The sequence below is a fragment of the Symphodus melops genome (genome assembly GCF_947650265.1).
Source record: "Symphodus melops genome assembly, chromosome: 1".
In the NCBI taxonomy this organism is placed as follows: Eukaryota; Metazoa; Chordata; class Actinopteri; order Labriformes; family Labridae; genus Symphodus; species Symphodus melops.
In genome coordinates, this window is record NC_136691.1 from 508,426 (window position 1) to 525,925 (window position 17,500).

General features: G+C 51.8%; 2 protein-coding genes across 2 annotated transcripts in view; both read right to left on the reverse strand.

The window, feature by feature from the left end:
- Positions 1-7,869, reverse strand: part of LOC306824633 (AT-rich interactive domain-containing protein 1B-like) — a 15,393-nt gene extending 7,524 nt beyond the window's left edge. The window contains 11 exon segments of the mRNA XM_079344821.1: positions 227-277; positions 280-375; positions 1,264-1,364; positions 1,468-1,589; positions 2,114-2,468; positions 2,543-2,689; positions 2,944-3,190; positions 4,522-4,629; positions 4,857-4,997; positions 5,125-5,319; positions 7,232-7,869. Coding sequence (XP_079200947.1) covers positions 227-277; positions 280-375; positions 1,264-1,364; positions 1,468-1,589; positions 2,114-2,468; positions 2,543-2,689; positions 2,944-3,190; positions 4,522-4,629; positions 4,857-4,997; positions 5,125-5,319; positions 7,232-7,672 — 2,004 coding nt within the window. The 5' untranslated portion in view covers positions 7,673-7,869.
- Positions 7,870-15,445: 7,576 nt separating this feature from the next.
- LOC306824940 (claudin-20-like) lies at positions 15,446-16,499 on the reverse strand. The gene has a single exon (XM_079345366.1). The coding sequence runs from the start codon at positions 16,279-16,281 to the stop codon at positions 15,487-15,489; it is 795 nt and encodes a 264-aa protein (XP_079201492.1). The 5' UTR covers positions 16,282-16,499; the 3' UTR covers positions 15,446-15,486.
- Between the last annotated feature and the right edge of the window lie 1,001 nt (positions 16,500-17,500).

The following is a 17,500-nucleotide window of genomic DNA, read 5'->3' on the forward strand; positions in this document are numbered from 1 at the left end:
ACGACGGTTTCACACATTTTTTCGCCGAGAGGAACGGGCAGCACGATCTGACGCAGTTTCCCTCGCCAGCGGACGTACACGGAGGCAGACGTGTTACCAGGGAAACGGTTTGAAAGAGTCTCACAGTCAACACAACCACAAGAGAGCCTTTAAAGGTCAGCGTGTCTGAAGGTCAAAGGTCAGGCTGACCTCATTGAACCACAAGAGAAGTCTTTTCTGGACTTACGGGGCTCGTCGACGTCTTGGGCCAGGCGGCGCTGCTAACGCTATCGCCGTCCCCCTCCCGTGATAGGAGGACAGACTAGCTGAGCTGGGGGACATGGGGGAGGGGGCGAGGAGGAGGGGCTTGGACGCACTCTGAGAGCTGTACCCGTCCTGCGACACAAAACACACACACACACACACAACAGGGTCACGTGGACGTTCAGTCAGACGGTTAGCGTTAGCATGTAGCGGTTAATGACATCACGCAGCGGAAAGTGAGATCACAGCGAGTCGACTCGGACTGAGCGAGCAGCAGCAGCCGGTCACTCTGCCCCCTGCTGGTGAAAATGAGAACTGCAGCCAATCGAGCGTGAAGAGTCTTGAAAACAGATGGAGGAAAACCGCGATGATAACACCTGACTGATCCCGCCCCCACAGCCCCCCCCCCCCCCCCGCCATGAAGAGGAACACGTGCATCAAGTGAACGTCGAGACATCTCACGTAACCCCGAACGCCACGTCTCCACGCCCACGCAGCTCTGTGATCAAGGCCGACTGCTCGCTGCTGGATAACGAGGAGCGGCGAGGAGGAGCGGCGAGGAGCGACGAGGAGCGACTGTTCTGTGACTCATGGGACGCTCTCCTCCTGCGGGGTTTAAAACGCCCACATCGCCGCGTGAAGGCTTTCTGAGCGGCGAGGAGCTGCAGCCGACTCGACACGTCCAATCAGGAGCGAGAGCTCGAGGTTCCCGCCACAGAGAGAGCAACATGGAGATAAAATGAGGGGGAGGAGCTTATATCCACTCTCGTTCACGCCCCGTAGCTCGTGACCACAGGCTCCGCCTTCACGCTCAGCTCCCTCTTCGCCACGACGGTCCGGTTGAACGCCGGCCTTACAGCTGACTCTGAGCCGATCCACCACCCGAAACCCTCGAGTCCTCCAGCTCCTCCACTCGCTGCGTCACTACGCCTAGAAGTCACGTGCGTCCGTCGGAAACGTGCGAGCGGAGCGAGGCGGCGGCGGCGGCGGGTTCTGGCTCGTCAGTGCAAACGGACCCACCTTTGGTTTGGTCGGCTGAGACGCAGGACAGACGCCATCATTCAGTCTCTGCTTGGCGTCCGGGCGAGCTCCCATCCCGTCAGACGCCATCATCCCGGGGCCTGAGAGGTCAACGAGAGGTCAACGAGAGGTCAACGAGAGGTCACGATGAAGACGTGTGAATAAACTGAGGAGGAGCGTCAGACGCCGGGGTCGTGTGCCTACCTGAGGAGGGGGCGCTGTACGGGGTCATCCTCCCAGCGTGCTGGCTGTATGGACCTCCAGGACCAGGACCAGGACCAGGACCCATTCCTCCCATGGGGGGCATTCCCATGTAGCTGCCCTGCCTGCAGACACCAGAAGAAGGTCAGTCACCGAGGAGATTCAACCAATGAGAAGGCAGCTCGCATGCAGGAGGTCACCCGGCAAAGAGATAAAAGACGGAGAGCTCCTGAAGTCGCATCATCGTGAGAACGCCATGCAGCAGCCGTCAGAGGAGAGAGAGTGGGCGAGTTAGTACGAAACATTCGCTCGGCTCGCTTCATGTCACAGAGGAGGAAACGTGCGTGCATGAAAAGTGGCGTGATGAGGTTCTGATCCGTATCCATCAGGCGCAGGATAACAAACATACCCAGAATGCTCGGGGGGAGTCTGCGCGGCGGGCCGTGGCTGAGAGTGTGGAGGGGGAGGGGGGGGAGGGGGGAGGTCGACCCATCGACCACGACCGGTGGTTGACGGCTGGGGAGCGAGCGAAGGGCGGCCTGGAGGAGGGACGGAGAGCGGGGAGGAGAAGCAACAAAGACGGAGATTCTGAGATGACTGAACCCGTTTGTGTTTGAGGTCGGCGAGCGACTGACCCGGCATGACTCACCTGCCCAGGACCACCGTGTTGGACGGCGAGGATGACGAGGAGCTGGCATTCGGCCCGGCGTTGATGCCGACCTCGGGAAGCTTCAGGTTTCCATTCGGCCCCAGGGGCCCCTTACCCTGGCCTGCGGGCTGAGGCATGCCGGGGGAGGTGGGGGCCATGCCGCTCCCTCCGGCAGGGTAAGGTCGGCCCCCGGGTCCTGGACCTGGACCTCGACCCGCCGGCGTGGACGGACCCTGACCGTGCATGGGACTGCTGGCGTTCAAACCCAGACTGTTGGCCAAACCTGGACCGGGTCCAGGGCTGCTGTAGTTGGCACTGGGGGCCCCGCCGTAGTGGGGGGGCCGGGGGTAATTACCTGAAGAGGAAGAGGAGCGTTTAACGGCGCGTGAACATTTTTAAGATCTTTCTCCCGGGTGCGTCGGCGTTCACCTGGAGGTCCGTACTGGCCGTACGAGCCGGCGTGCTGGTAGGAGCCGTGCTGCATGGGCCCCCCCGCTGTGGAGTGAGGGGACATGGGGGACTGCTGGGGCCCAAACTGAGGCCCCTGGGTGCTACGCTGCATGGAGGGAGGAAAACCTGCAGAGAGGACGAGACGAGGGACAAGGAAGTGAGATGAAAGTTAGCATAGCTTAGCATAAACACTGGAAGCGGGTGGAAACTGTTAGCATCAAATATCAGAAGTAAGATGGTTAATCTCTAGTTTTGCTGAGTCAGCACTTCTGTCCTGAGTCATGGCAGACTGAGACAGATCCATGACCCGGGACCTGAGGGCCCGGCTTAAAGCGCCCTCCCTCGACTTAAATCTGAGGACTGTGACATCATCATCCTACCTGCTCCGCTGTTGGCCGGGGACAGAGGTCCGGATCGTGATTGGCTGCTGGATCCAGCCGGGGACAGCGAGGGGGAGGGGGACGGCCCGGAGTGAGGTGGAGGGGGGAGTCGAGGTGAGACGTGGGGGGAGAAAGGAGAGCGGGCAGGCGTCCCCTGGTCGCCCTGAGCGCTGCCAGATCCGGACGCCCCTGAACTCACCGCCGCTTCAGTGCCGGTGGGCAGGTCATCGATAGAGCCCGACAGATCCTGAAACACACGCCGTGAACAGGAAGTCAAACACTGCCCGCTTCCATCGCTGCAACACCTGTTCACCTGATAACTGCTCTCATATCTGCCAAACCCAGGGGCGTCCAAAACGGCCTTCAAAGCCCCGCCTACCTTCTCTGGTCCAATCAGATCCAGAGCATTCAGGAGCAGGAGAGGAGAAGTACTGAGCTGATAAATCTCCCACCTGCCCCTTTGTTTTGACTCAGCCAATCACAGTGCAGGAAACCATCCTGCCCTCCTTTATTCCACCCCTTACACACACACACACACACACACACACACACACACACACACACACACACACACACACACACACACACACACACACACACACACACACACACACACACTCCTGGATTGTTCTAATTCTAAAGAGTGAGCTGCAGAGAGAGAGAGAGAGAGCTTGTGTTTCTTGCTCGACCTTCCTCCTCCTTAACGTTCTACTGATGGGCCTCCTGTTTCTCCTCCCTCTGCCCCCCCCCCCTCCTCCTCTCACTTTACTTTAACTCCTCCTCAAATCTTACTCCTCTGCTCCTCGTCTTCACCTCCATGATCATCCATAGAGCTCTATGTTAAAATGTCCAACTTTACAGCTGCAGTTCCTCCAGTGTCCACTAGAGTCTGTCTCCTGCAGTGAGTCAGTCTCCATAGAGCTCTATGTTAAAATGTCCAACTTTACAGCTGCAGTTCCCCCAGTGTCCACTAGAGTCTGTCTCCTGCAGTGAGTCAGTCTCCATAGAGCTCTATGTTAAAACTTTACAGCTGCAGTTCCTCCAGTGTCCACTAGAGTCTGTCTCCTGCAGTGAGTCAGTCTCCATAGAGCTCTATGTTAAAATGACTTCGGGTGGAGGCTGGGTTCTGCTGAGGTTTTGTTTTCACTCCCTCCCTCTCTCTCGTTGTCTCTTATTCGCCTGTCGCCATGGCAACTGCATCAGCACCCAAGACTTCAAAAAGAGAGACAGAGAGAGAGAGAGAGAGAGAGAGAGACAGAGAGAGAGAGACAGAGAGAGAGAGAGAGAGAGACAGAGAGAGACAGAGAGAGAGAGAGAGAGAGAGAGACAGAGAGAGAGAGAGAGAGAGACAGCGAGAGAGAGAGAGAGAGAGAGACAGAGAGAGAGAGAGAGAGAGAGAGAGAGACAGAGACAGAGAGAGACAGAGAGAGAGAGAGAGAGAGACAGAGACAGAGAGAGACAGAGAGAGAGAGAGAGAGAGAGAGAGAGCGAGAGAGAGAGAGAGAGAGAGAGAGAGAGAGAGAGAGAGAGACAGAGAGAGAGAGAGCGAGAGCGGCGCTCTGCAGAGTTCAAACTCACCGGCAGGCTGGACGGACGCTCCTGCTGGCTCATGTCCTCGTGGTTGGGTTTCCCAGGAGTCATTGCAGCAGACTGGCCCCGCCCCCCGTACGCCTCCTGGGGCACTTCCTGCATCGAGACGGAAGAAGACACAAAGAGTTCAACATCTTTGTCTTTAAACGTCGTCAAACTCAAGAAGTTAACAAGAGAAGGCTCCTCTTAGACTCCACCCCCATGTCCAAATATGGTCACACAGCTTAAAAAAACCAAGATGGCGGCAGATTAAAGACCTTGAGTCCGTCTTCAAACCACAGGCGGACAGTGACTCTGACACAGTTTGGTCGTTGCAGTCGTACCTGTTGTGGCAGTGGGCGGGGTTGCATGTACGACGGCTGGCTCGGGGCGGCGGGCTGCTGCTGCGGCGGGCTAAAGTACGGCGGCTGACCCGGCTGACAGTAACCTCCCACGTTCTGCTGCTGGCTGTACTGAGAACCCATCTGAGAACACAGAGCGACAGAACGTGAGGACAAACGGGCTCTGATGTCAACGTGGCGCCGACCACCACGGTCTGAACAGAATCGCCTCCTCTCCTCGGAGCGCAAACAGAGAAACTTCGCCCCCTACCTGCTGCTGAGGGTACTGCATCCCTCCCATCGCCACCTGCCCTCTGCTCGACATCCCCATGGGGTATCTGTGGGGGGAGGGGGCGCCGTAAGGCTGTCCGGAGTATGGCGCCCCCTGCTGCTGCTGGGAGTACGGGTTGTTGCTCATCCCGAAGAGCTGCGAGCGCTTCATCGCCATCGGGTCCATGGCGTCCACCTGATGGAGAGAGACAACACAGACGAGATATTTGACATTTATTCGTCTTCCTCGCCAACACTAACAACAGAACATCCCGGAACATCAGAACCGAGAAGAACCCGTCACCACAGATCAGAGGAACGCCTTTAACGGCGTGCTGATCTCTAAACGGGTGAATGCACCGTCAGGATCCCAAGAAGTTCACAAGTTTCTGCTAAAAACAGAAAAACGTTTCCTCACAACGAACGAGGCAGAAATTTAATCTGCTCTTTAACCAGACTTATCTGGCAAACCCAGGGGCGTCCAAAACGGCTTTCAAAGCCCCGCCTACCTTCTCTGGTCCAATCAGATCCAGAGCATTCAGGAGCAGAATCTAAAGTTAGAAGGAGGACATACTGGCTGCTGCATTGTTGTCAGAGAAGCTTCAACACAGCAGGTTTCCTTCATGATCACACAGGAAGAGAGCAGCTCTCTGATTGGCTGATTGATCACAGAGGAAGAGAGCAGCTCTCTGATTGGTCAAACATTTAATCCGGGGGGTGGAGCTGCACTGACAGGTGACAGCAGGCTGTGATGTCATAGGGGGCAGCGGGAGGAATATGTGTTATGCCAGTGGTAATGAGCACATGGCTAATCTGCATGTGTGAAGGTCAGGGCTCAGTGTGTGTGAGAGAGTGTGTGTGTGTGTGTGTGTGTGTGTGTGTGTGTGTGTGTGTGAGTGAGACAAACACACACACACACACACACACACACACACACACATTTACTCCTCTCTGCATGTTGGTCTGTGAGTGGTTAGTCACCCCCCCCCCCCCACCACCTCAAATGACGTTTATAAAGACAATTAACGTGTCTGAGGCAATTAGTGACGTCAGACTTGAACGCAGCTGTCAAAACGCGGCTAATGGGGAAGCTAATATACAAGCTAATATGTTGTTTGTTAAACACAGTCTGAACTATAATCCTGGTGTTTTCTTTAAAGCCTATCCAGCTCGGTTAACCGACAACAACTTTAAGGTGTACTTAGCCTAGCGTGCTAATGTTAGCATGTCGTTGTTTTTAAGACTTTATTTCAAAGTAAAAAGCCAAAGACAAACACGGAGTCTTCATGCTAACATTTCTATTCACCTAAAAACAGACAGATCCTCTAAAAGGCCTGTGTGGCTAACACAGGCTACAGTGTTAGCTGGCGTTAGCCTAGCCTAGCATGCTAATATCGGAGTCACCTTGGACATCGACTTAATAATGAGGTTTTTTTAACTCGTACAGACGCTATCGATGACGCGACAGGGTGATTCAGCAGTTCGTTTTCGGTATGTTGTTGTCAAATAAAGAGGATTTTGTGCGTAGTTTTAATCTATTAATGATGCCTATCTGCAGTGGAAATAAAAAAAACAGCTAGCCCACAAGCTAACGCTGCCTTCACGCTCAGTCGGGGAAATCGGAATTCCTAAACACGGGCTCTACTTGACGTCTGATTGTAAAATGAAATATTAGATATAGTTTAAAGTATTCACATCTGCCCACTTTATCACTAAACAATAAAATGTACTTCTTATACTGTTTCCATCGCAAGGGCGGCTGTGGCTCAGCTGGTCGAGTCAGCTTCTCTCTTAACAGGAAAGTCGAGGGTTCGATCCCCTGCCCCTGCAGCAACATGTCCAAGGTGTCCATGAGCAAGACACTTTACCTCCACTTGCTCCTGCTGCTTCGTGATTGGTGGAGCATGAATGCGAGTGGATGAGTCCCTCTCTGATGTTTGTCTCTTAACGCTTGATAAACACACTGAACTCCTGAAGCTGGGAACTCCGAGCTTTAAAGAGCACTTGAAAGCACCCTAACTGACATAGCAGCTAACTGACTCGCCTAACGTGAGCTAGCAGGTTAGCTTTGATGGCTAGCTGTGGTCAATCAGGGGGGAATGATTTACCTGGGACCTGCCGGTGCCCTGTCCGGTGTTCCCCGGGCTCATGCTTGGGTGGTTTCTTTGTTGTCCCCCCCAACCGAGAGCAGCAGACCCGAACCCGGAGCCCGGGTCTTTCCCCAGTGCCATGCTCTGTGCAGGATATCCGCCTCCATAAGGTCTCATCATGGTGCTGGGAGACGTCAGTAACTGGTTTAATGTCGGTGTCGCTCCGGACGGGTTCTGCTGCTGCTGCTGCGGACTCGGACCGGGGTACCGGGGAAACCCCCCTCCGCCTCCGGCCGGGGAGCTGCTGCCCGGGCCCGTCATGTTGTTCCTCATCATGCCTCCGTACCCAGCGCTCCCAGTGCTCCCAGCGCTCCCATAGCCGGCTCGGTGGTTCGGGTAGTGGTTGTACGGAGTGTTGTTGTTGTTGTAGGCTTCGTGCGGGTTCTGGACCTGATCCATGGTGCTGCGTCCTGATCGAGCCCGCTGTTACCCGAGTCCCTGCGCTTTGTTGTCCGCCATGTTGATCACAGCAAGGCCCTCCTCCTCCATTCCCATCATCATGATGAAACCCGGAGCTGGTCCCAGTCCGAGGAGGGTTAGGATCCCAGGCTGGCATCCACCCTCCTCCTCCTGTCCTCAGTTTATCTATTTAACATGCTTCATGTTGTGTGGGAGCAAAAACTGATCCGCATCACTTCAAACAAGACACGTTTATTATTATTATTATTATTATTATAGCAATATTTTCATGTTTAAATAAAGGGCTATTTTCATAATAAACAATATTTGCTGCTTGTCGTCTGTTTGGGGCCCCCGAGGGCCGACACACCGGGTCAGTAGCTCTTTACATGCAAATTTTGCAGTGACAGTAGGAAACTCCCCTAAAAGGGCCCCATGTGACAGCACTCAGCTGGCTGTGGCCCCTGTCTGATGGCTGATGAGAGGGGGGGGGGGTCACTGAGCTCTGAAGGCATCAGGACATGAATAATGACTGCAGTCACACTGTGTTTTTAAGTAAGCCCCGCCCCCACATGAGAGGACAGGCTGTGTGAAGGGGACCCGGTGGGATCGGTGGTGTCAGGCAGGGAAACTGGGTCAGAGAACCGCAGCAGCTCTAAAACACAGAGTTCTGCTCTGCTGCTGAAAACATGACGCAGACATCCAACTGCAGTACCTCCAGTGTCCACACGACTTACTCCCCAACCTCTTCACTTCCTTTGACTTTCTTCCTATCTCCTTCTCTAACCTCCACCATCATCTTCTCCTGCAGTGAGTCAGTCTCCATAGAGCTCTATGTTAAAACTTTACAGCTGCAGTTCCTCCAGTGTCCACTAGAGTCTGTCTCCTGCAGTGAGTCAGTCTCCATAGAGCTCTATGTTAAAATGTCCAACTTTACAGCTGCAGTTCCTCCAGTGTCCACTAGAGTCTGTCTCCTGCAGTGAGTCAGTCTCCATAGAGCTCTATGTTAAAATGTCCAACTTTACAGGTGCTCAGTTAGTCAGTTGAGCTCAGTGCAGGACATTTCAGTGTCTCCACACTGAAGACATCCTGCAGGTGGAACTTTCATCATGAGCTAACACACAGAGAGTCAATAGAAAATGAAAGTCTGCTGCCATCTGCTGGAGCTCAGTGGTAATGCATCCTGCTCCACTGCAGGCAGGTGAGAAGGCCTCATAAATAAAACCTGTCTCCCTGAGACGGTGAAAATGTTCTCAATAAAAAGATCATAACAGAAACATGGATTCAGCCGGATCGGGATGTTTTTTTGTGGTTGTTGATTGAAGCTTTATTTTGAAACATTTGATCCAATAAACACAATAAAGCATGTTTCTAATGAGCGTGTGCCTCCTTCACACATTCATTCACTATGTGAAGAATAAAACGTGTTTCTTTATCGTGTGATTGGATCGATGGGATGTGGCGTCACCATGACAACACGCTGCGCTCAGTCTAAGCGGGCCGAGCGAGTCGTGCAGAAGCTCAGGTTGTCTCCTCCGAAGTTCAGGATGTGTGTGAGCGTGCTCAGGATCAGACAGTCCGTGTCGCTGCTCACCTCCAGCTCCTCGCTGTAGTTCTTCACGGGGAAGATGCAGTTCATCGGGATCCCAACGTCGGCACTGAACTCCTCCATCTGTTACACACACACACACACACACACACACACACACACACACACACACACACACACACACATCATGGGTCTGATCCCCTCTGTGAAAAGGATTTCTGTCCCCTATGAAACACACCTGGGTCTTCAGGGAGGCCACCTTGTAGACGTTCCTCAGGTCGTCTCTGATTTGAGGATGTGCTCTGTCGATGTTGGTGAGAACGGCCACCTGAGGAATCCCTGAACGAGGCAGAGAGGAAGAGTCGGGAACAAACTCCAAACTCAAGTCAAATATGAAGGAGACCTGTGTTACCCAGTGCGCTGGCTGTCCCTCGAATCTCCCGGATCTTGTGCATGGTGGCTGCGTGCATCACGTTCAGCTGGTCTGCACGGATCACGCACACCAGGACGTGGACTTTGTCGTTGTCCGTGGGAGATTTGACGTAGTGAGGATGATCAGCTGACAGCTTAGATTCAGCGCTGAACTGGAAACAACACGATGTGAACGGAGTTAAAGGAACGTCACGTGTTTTCAAATCACACGTCTTCTAACGGTCGGCGCCGTACCTCGTAGCCTTCCTTCACGTGTCCCTTCAAAGCCAGTTTGACGTCGTCCACAAAGACGCCGTGGTTTGGGCTCAGACCCATGATGTCGTTGAAGACGAAAGGGTAGAAGGACTTCTGGTCGTTTTTCTTGATCTTGTAGGCTGAGTACTGAAAAGGACACTGAGACTCGTCCACATTAAGGGGACATGACATGGACGCTCCACCCTGAAGGCAGAGGGGGGGCGGAGCATGTGCAGGTGGGGGTCTGAGTGTGTGCAGAAAGTCTCCGTACCTTTTTGGTGAAGCTGTACTCAAAGCCATTATCCACTAAGGCCTGGACGTAGATCCTGCCATGGAGGACACTTTGGACGGAGTTGATGAAACTGGACTTTCCAGCACCATCCGGTCCGTGGAGAAGAATCCTGAGCTGCTTCCCTTCAGTGGGCAGTTTGTAGGTGTTCACATGCTGCAGAGGGATCTGCTTCTCTCTGTGTTTCAGACCATCACACACTTCTTTAAAAACAGCTCACAAAGACACATGAAGACACTGACGAGGGGACACATCACTTACGTCCAGTTTATCGTCCTCCATGGAGTGGACAGAACTGAGACGGGGACAAGAGAAGACGAAACCATTATCATCATCCAACAACGTGTTTAACAAACAGCATGAAGATCTTCTATCTGTGCTCGTCCTGTCAGGTCTTACTGCTGCTTCTGACTCCACTGACCATCAGAGACTAGAACAATGACTTGGAGTTACAGAGACTAGAACAATGACTTGGAGTTACAGGGACTAGAACAATGACTTGGAGTTACAGGGACTAGAACAATGACTTGGAGTTACAGGGACTAGAACAATGACTTGGAGTTACAGGGACTAGAACAATGACTTGGAGTTACAGGGACTAGAACAATGACTTGGAATTACAGGGACTAGAACAATGACTTGGAGTTACAGAGACTAGAACAATGACTTGGAGTCACAGGGACTAGAACAATGACTTGGAGTTACAGGGACTAGAACAATGACCTGGAGTTACAGGGACTAGAACAATGACTTGGAGTTACAGGGACTAGAACAATGACCTGGAGTTACAGGGACTAGAACAATGACTTGGAGTTACAGGGACTAGAACAATGACCTGGAGTTACAGGGACTAGAACAATGACTTGGAGTTACAGAGACTAGAACAATGACTTGGAGTTACAGGGACTAGAACAATGACTTGGAGTTACAGGGACTAGAACAATTGCTTGGAGTTACAGGGACTAGAACAATGACTTGGAGTTACAGGGACTAGAACAATGACTTGGAGTTACAGGGACTAGAACAATTGCTTGGAGTTACAGGGACTAGAACAATGACTTGGAGTTACAGAGACTAGAACAATGACTTGGAGTTACAGGGACTAGAACAATGACTTGGAGTTACAGGGACTAGAACAATGACTTGGAGTTACAGGGACTGCTTTAAGTTGGTTTAGATCCTATTTATCAGACAGGTCTCAGTGTGTTCATGATGAGTCCTCTATGTAGACCAAAGTTAGTCATGGAGTGCCTCAAGGATCAGTGCTTGGTCTGATTCTCTTTACATTATAGACGCTTCCTCTCGGTAGTATTATGAGGAAACACTCCATGAACTTTCATTGCTATGCAGACGATACTCAGCTCTACATATCAATGAAGCCAGAAGACACCAACCAGCTTCGTAAACTAGAAGCCTGAAGGACATCAGGACCTGGAAAACAACAAACAGCCTTACGTGGAGGTTCAGTGGACTGGTTTCCTCCCATAACCTGGAGAGGAAGAAAAGCTCCAGTCAAACTCTGATTCAGTTTGTTTTTTTCAAAACAAAATGTCAATAAGATAAATAAAAAAAGACAGAATGTGGTTTTCAAAAAGGAGAAAGAAGAAGTTATATATCTCTACCCCCCTATTAGTTTATAGATTATTCCAATGCTGACGATTATTTATAAAACATGTACAAACATGAATCCAGCTTTAAATTCATTATTTAATGGAGAAACTTCTGGACTTATTATTATAGACCAATGTGCCATAAAACAGAATATCAAACAATCACGTCTCTCACATTCGAACATTCAGAGCAGTGTTTAAAACAGCCTCAGTGCTGCGTGGACGTCCTTCATCTAAAGCTAAATTCACTGATTTATTTACTAAAGCTTCAGTTTGAAGTCGATATATAAAACATCACATTCTGTTTATGACATCAGGACGAACACAAAACAAAGACAATAATGAGAACAGGAAGTTCTTACCTCAGCTGTTGTTCACGCTGGTCGTAACTGTCAAATGAGAATCCAGCAGCCTGATCCAGTTTTTATCATCCTCGGAGGATCAGGAGGGTTAGCGAGGTGCTAAAGGTGCTAAAGGTGCTAAAGGTGCTAAAGGTGCTAAACCAGGCCGGCTACCTTCTGCTCTTTTGAAGGAAGTAAGAAGTGCTCACTGTTAAACTGAGACGACAAACACACTCGATTCTTTGTATTCTTAAAAACAAACTTCACCAACATGAAAACGATTTGGCCTGCTATTGATCTCCTTATTGCAGATCTGAAAAAAAACAAAACTTGAACAACACTTGAACTTTGTACTTTTAACGTCAGGTGGAACATGAAGGGAGGGGGGGGGGGGGGGGGGGTGAGTTCATGTTTTATTGTTTACTCTCTTATCACTACTTCATTTTGACACAGATAATCACACACAGGTCAGAGGTATTCACCACGAGGAGCGGGTGATTATAGACCGGCACAGGGACGAGTCCTAAAACCAGGAAGTGAGTTAGCATGTTAGCTCCATGGGTTCTAACCTCTATGGGGATTTTGAATGTGTTTGTGGTTAGACGCCTGAAGTAAGGTCCGTGGTTAACACAACATTTAAGAGCTGTTGACGTTTGTTTTTAACGCATACTTGAAACGGCGGTTGCTAACAAGTAGCTAACTGAGACTACAGTGGTTGTCATGGTGACTCTCTAATCCTCCTTACAGCCTCTAGTCATGTTTTTCAGAGCTCTTGTAAATATTAGGTTAATAAACAACTTATTAAGCTAACGTTTAGCTAGCTTGTGAAATCCGCTGATTAGATCGATGAAGTATAACGGTCGTGACGTCACTAAAAACCGACCGCGGCGTAGTTAGCTCGTAGCATAACGTTAGCTTTTTACTTCTCTGGGCTGCATTAACTCTTCAAACTTCATATAAATGATGTTCATCTGTAAAGATTATCAGCTGAACTAAACAGCATCAGAAACGTGTGTTTGACACACAGATTATTTTATAAATCATCCAGAATACTAAAATCCCAGAGCAGGAGGATTCTCGTTGAACCCACGAAGAAGATACTTCCGGGTCGACCTACAAAAATACGTCATCACTAATACCAGTCTATTCTTTTGATTTAGTGAATATCGTGCATCCCAAACAATAGTGACATCTTTAAACACAAAGCTTCACAAGAAACAAAACAATAAAACACAGACGTCTCAGATCGCTGATATTTTATTCTTTTACAAGAAGTCTGAAAAACCGATCCAGACTCCAGATCGAGGTGAACCACATTCAGATCAAAGAATCTTCAGACATCAGCAGGTCAAATATCACCCCCATCCTGTGAGACTTCTTGTTCTGCATAGGTGAGAAATTACAATCACAAAATCGGATAAAGCAGGATGATCCTCTACGATCTGTTTAGCTTTGTTTCTTAAAGGAAGAATGAGCAACATGTTTGTCATCAGTATCTCATAACTCCTGTGTGAGTGTGTGTGTGTGTGTGTGTGTGTGTGTGTGTGTGTGTGTGTGTGTGTGTGTGAGTCCTGACTGTCTCCAGTGAGGGAGAAGCTGGAGTCCTGCTGGCTGTGTTGTTGTCAGAGCTGTGTTTACATGGCTCCTCCCCTTGTGTATAAAAGCTGTTTGAGTCCAGAAGAAGAAGAAGAACATACTCACTGATAGATCATTCTGTGTCAGTTTACATGAAGCTACAAGCTAACTACAGAGCGCTAACATTAGCATGCTAACACAACGGCGCAGGCGATCGCAGCTCGAGATGAAGACAAAATTGCTGCATTCCATTGGATAACGCCTTGGAGGTCAGAGGCTTCAGTATGGAGGAGGCGTGGCCTAACAGCAGCTACTGGTCACACGTTCTTCCTTTAACATAAAGGCTAATAATCAAAGCAAACACTGGTGAGCCCTGTTCAACCACCTTTGGACAAAGATGAGAAATGACCACGATGAGGAGAATGACCACGTGTTGCAGTCGGGTCGTCGTGGCGTCGCTCACGCCTCCATCATGTGAGCAAAGCTACGACGTCCAACACCCAATCACAGAAGAAGTGAATTACTCTGTTGATTTGTTTTGCACGTCCCGTTCCCTCACTGTCAGGTTCGCTGCAGCGCTGACCAATCAAATCTATTTTCTCCTCGAGGTTGCTTTTTTTATTTCTTTGGCGTGTGCGGGTTCGAAGCGTTCCTGAGAGGCAGCGTGGGCGTTCAGCTCAATGATTTTATTTCTTTTTTTTATTCCCATGACGTGTGGGCAGGTTTGAGTGACAGCTCGTCTCAGGTTAGAGGACGACCACGACGGCAGTCCGGTCTCCATCAGAGGTCTTACAGATACATCCTGAAAATGACTGGATGTCCTTTTTCATACAGCTGAAGGAGAGTGTGTGTGTGTGTGTGTGTGTGTGTGTGTGTGTGTGTGTGTGTGTGTGTGTGTGTGTGTGTGTGTGTGTGTGTGTGTGTGTGCAGTGTCCATCCAACCGTGACAAGAGGATAATGGGAAAGCAAAGAGCATCATTACCTCTCTCCACGCTGCTCTGCACCCCTCGTCTCCCGGGTGAACCGCTGGGAAAAGACGGCGTGGACGTTTTTTGGATCTGGACTTTTTCTCTGCTTTAGATTCAACATGAATTTAAAAAGATGGTTTCTTATCTGAAGCAGAGGCAGCATGCACAGAGGAAGGATTTAAGTCTCTGAGGAGTTCAGAGCAGACTGTTCACTGACGCTTCACAAAGTCGACTTCCTGTTTGTAAAACGTTTGCATGAAGAGAGTTTGAAAAAGCTCGAGGATTCAAATAACAACTTTGTTCTTGTTATATTTCTGTAGGTGTGAATGAGCTTTAAAGGAGCAGTCAGTAACTCTGCCCCCCTGGTGTTTAAAATGGGTACTGCAGTCTAAACTCTAACATCTCTATTTGTGTTCTCGTGTCATAAAAACAGGACGGACGTGGCGGAGGCCGAATGTCTGACAGTACTGACCAGTGAAGGTGACAGCGCTGTGACATCACTGACCACGCTGATGGTTTTCTTTTGACGACCTCTCGTCACATGATGAGGTCACATGATGAGGTCACATGATGAGGTCACATGATGCTCAAAGCTTCAGCAGTTTAAATGTGCAGCTGCAAAGTGAAGCTGTGTGTTTACAGTCAGCAGGTCTTTGGTGTGTGAGAGCTGCACTAAGCTCCGCCTCTCCACGCTTTTTTTTTTTTTAGCTCAATCATACGTTTGGTAATTACCCCCCCTCCCCCCAACACACCTCCCCCCAGCTCGCCGCCCCCAGCTCGCCGCCCCCTTCCTACGAGCCAGCTGAAGTGTGATGGTTACACGTACTCCTGGAGGCTGTAGCTGTCCTTGATGTCTTTCGGGGGGGGTTTGGGGGGGGCCGAGTAGACCCTCTGCTCCTCCTCCTCTGTCTGAATCTGAACCGTTTTCTTTTTTCGTTTTTTCGGCTGCACGTGCTCGGTCCGCAGCTCCCGCCTCCGACGCTCGTCTCCGTGCATCACCAGCCTGTCGGGGTCGGGGGGGTACGGGTAGTCCGGTCGTCTTGATCCCTCTCCAGGACACGACATGCAGAAGATGACCCCCCCAGCCAGGAGGAATCCAGCGGAGATGAAGGTGACGCAGAGCGCTCCTCCGGGCTGGTACTTGCTGCTGTCGGGCAGGTCGGTGCTCAGGAACACGGTGATGACCTCGTTGGTGAACCAGGACGCCGGGGCGAGGCACAGGAGGCTGGCCAGGATGAAGCACCCCCCCGCGGCGATGGCCGTGTGCCCCTTGGCTCGGTGGCTGCCCCCCCAGCGGGTGCACTTAAGTCCCAGAGCGGCGAGACAAAGTCCAAACGCCGCCACCATGCAGGACAGAACCATGGCGGCCCGAGCCGTCTGCAGATGTGCCGGCAGCGACAGCAGCGAGTTCTTCATGGTGCAGCTGAAGACCCCCGAGCTGTACCACACGCAGTCCATCCACAGACCCTGCATCTGCGAGATGGGGGTCATGACGCTGGACCACGAGTTCATGCTCACCTTCCAGTTGGGCAGCAAGGTGGCCACGGTGGTGCCGAGGAGGCCCAGGAGAGCCAGGGCGAACGCCAGGATCTGAATGGCAGCTGACAGCATGGCTCAGGCCCCCCCCGCCCCCCCCCCGGCCCGGCAGGTCCTGACAGCAGATAATTCCTGAGCGCAGGCTCCAGCGAGCTGCAGCCAGCGGAGAAATGAGAAGTGAAGCGAGCGTGACGGAGGCACAGCTGAGTCTGCTGACGGGACGCGGCGAGCGGCGAGCGGCGAGCGGCTGTGATTAGTTACTCTGCAGCTGATGTGCTGATCATTGACTCTCAATTATGTCCATTTAAAGCTGCAGCGTCCCCCGGGGGGGGGCAGGGGGGGGGGGGGGGTCCTCCGTCTGACTGCAGGGAGAGAAAAAGTGAACGGACAGAGTTCTGTCTTCTTATCAGAGTTCCAGACGGCGTTGGACCGGTCTCACCCGGGTCCAGAGTTGGACGGCGTCCCCCGTGAAGAGGCTCCTGAGGACGCAGCAGAAAGGAGCGGCGTGTGTGTCGAGGTTAACAGCCTCTAAACATCCCTCCGCCTGCGCCGGTCTCCGTGGCAACCGCACAGCTTCATCCCATCCTGCGTCCTCCGGCGTCCTCGGTGCCAACAGAACCGGACCACTTCAGGACGCGGCTCCTGTTTGTGTCTCCTGAAGGTCACGGGTTCTGCTGGAGGAGCCGCAGAGCAGCGTTCTTATCTGATGGAGTTGATGGCGAGGTGCGGCACCGACAACGCCGCACGCATGGAGCTGTCTTTGACGCCGGACGGGAGGAGAGGAGGGTTCTGATGGATCTCCCGGGTCGGGTTTGTTCCGGAGAGATTACAGGAAGCACTTTTACACGCCTGTTCAGAAAACCTCCGAGCGTGAAGGTGGGAGTCGTTTCAGCTGATTGCTGATCATATCTGCTGCTCGCCGTCCTCCGCTCTCACAGACGGGCGAGCGCCCGGATGATTGGTGGTTGTAGAACAATCATCACGGCGTGGAGTCGACTCTTTGGCGTCTCTGTTCTTTGTCCAGCTGCAGCGAGAGTCAAGGTGTCGTGAAGAACCGCCCACTGCAACACGGAGATAAGCGTCCGCAGCTCGCCCGCCCACCCGCCCGCTCGCTCTCTCGCCTGCCTGTGACGGGACCCTGCAGTCAGGCGGCCTGTTATTACCATAATCCTCCAGTGAGGCTGTTATCTCCTCAGACCTGCACAGACACGAGCAGCTCCACGCCGCAGACGCACATGTCCTCCGTGTGAGCGACCGCGCTCGCCGTGGGAACGCACCACGTTTAAAGTCCCCA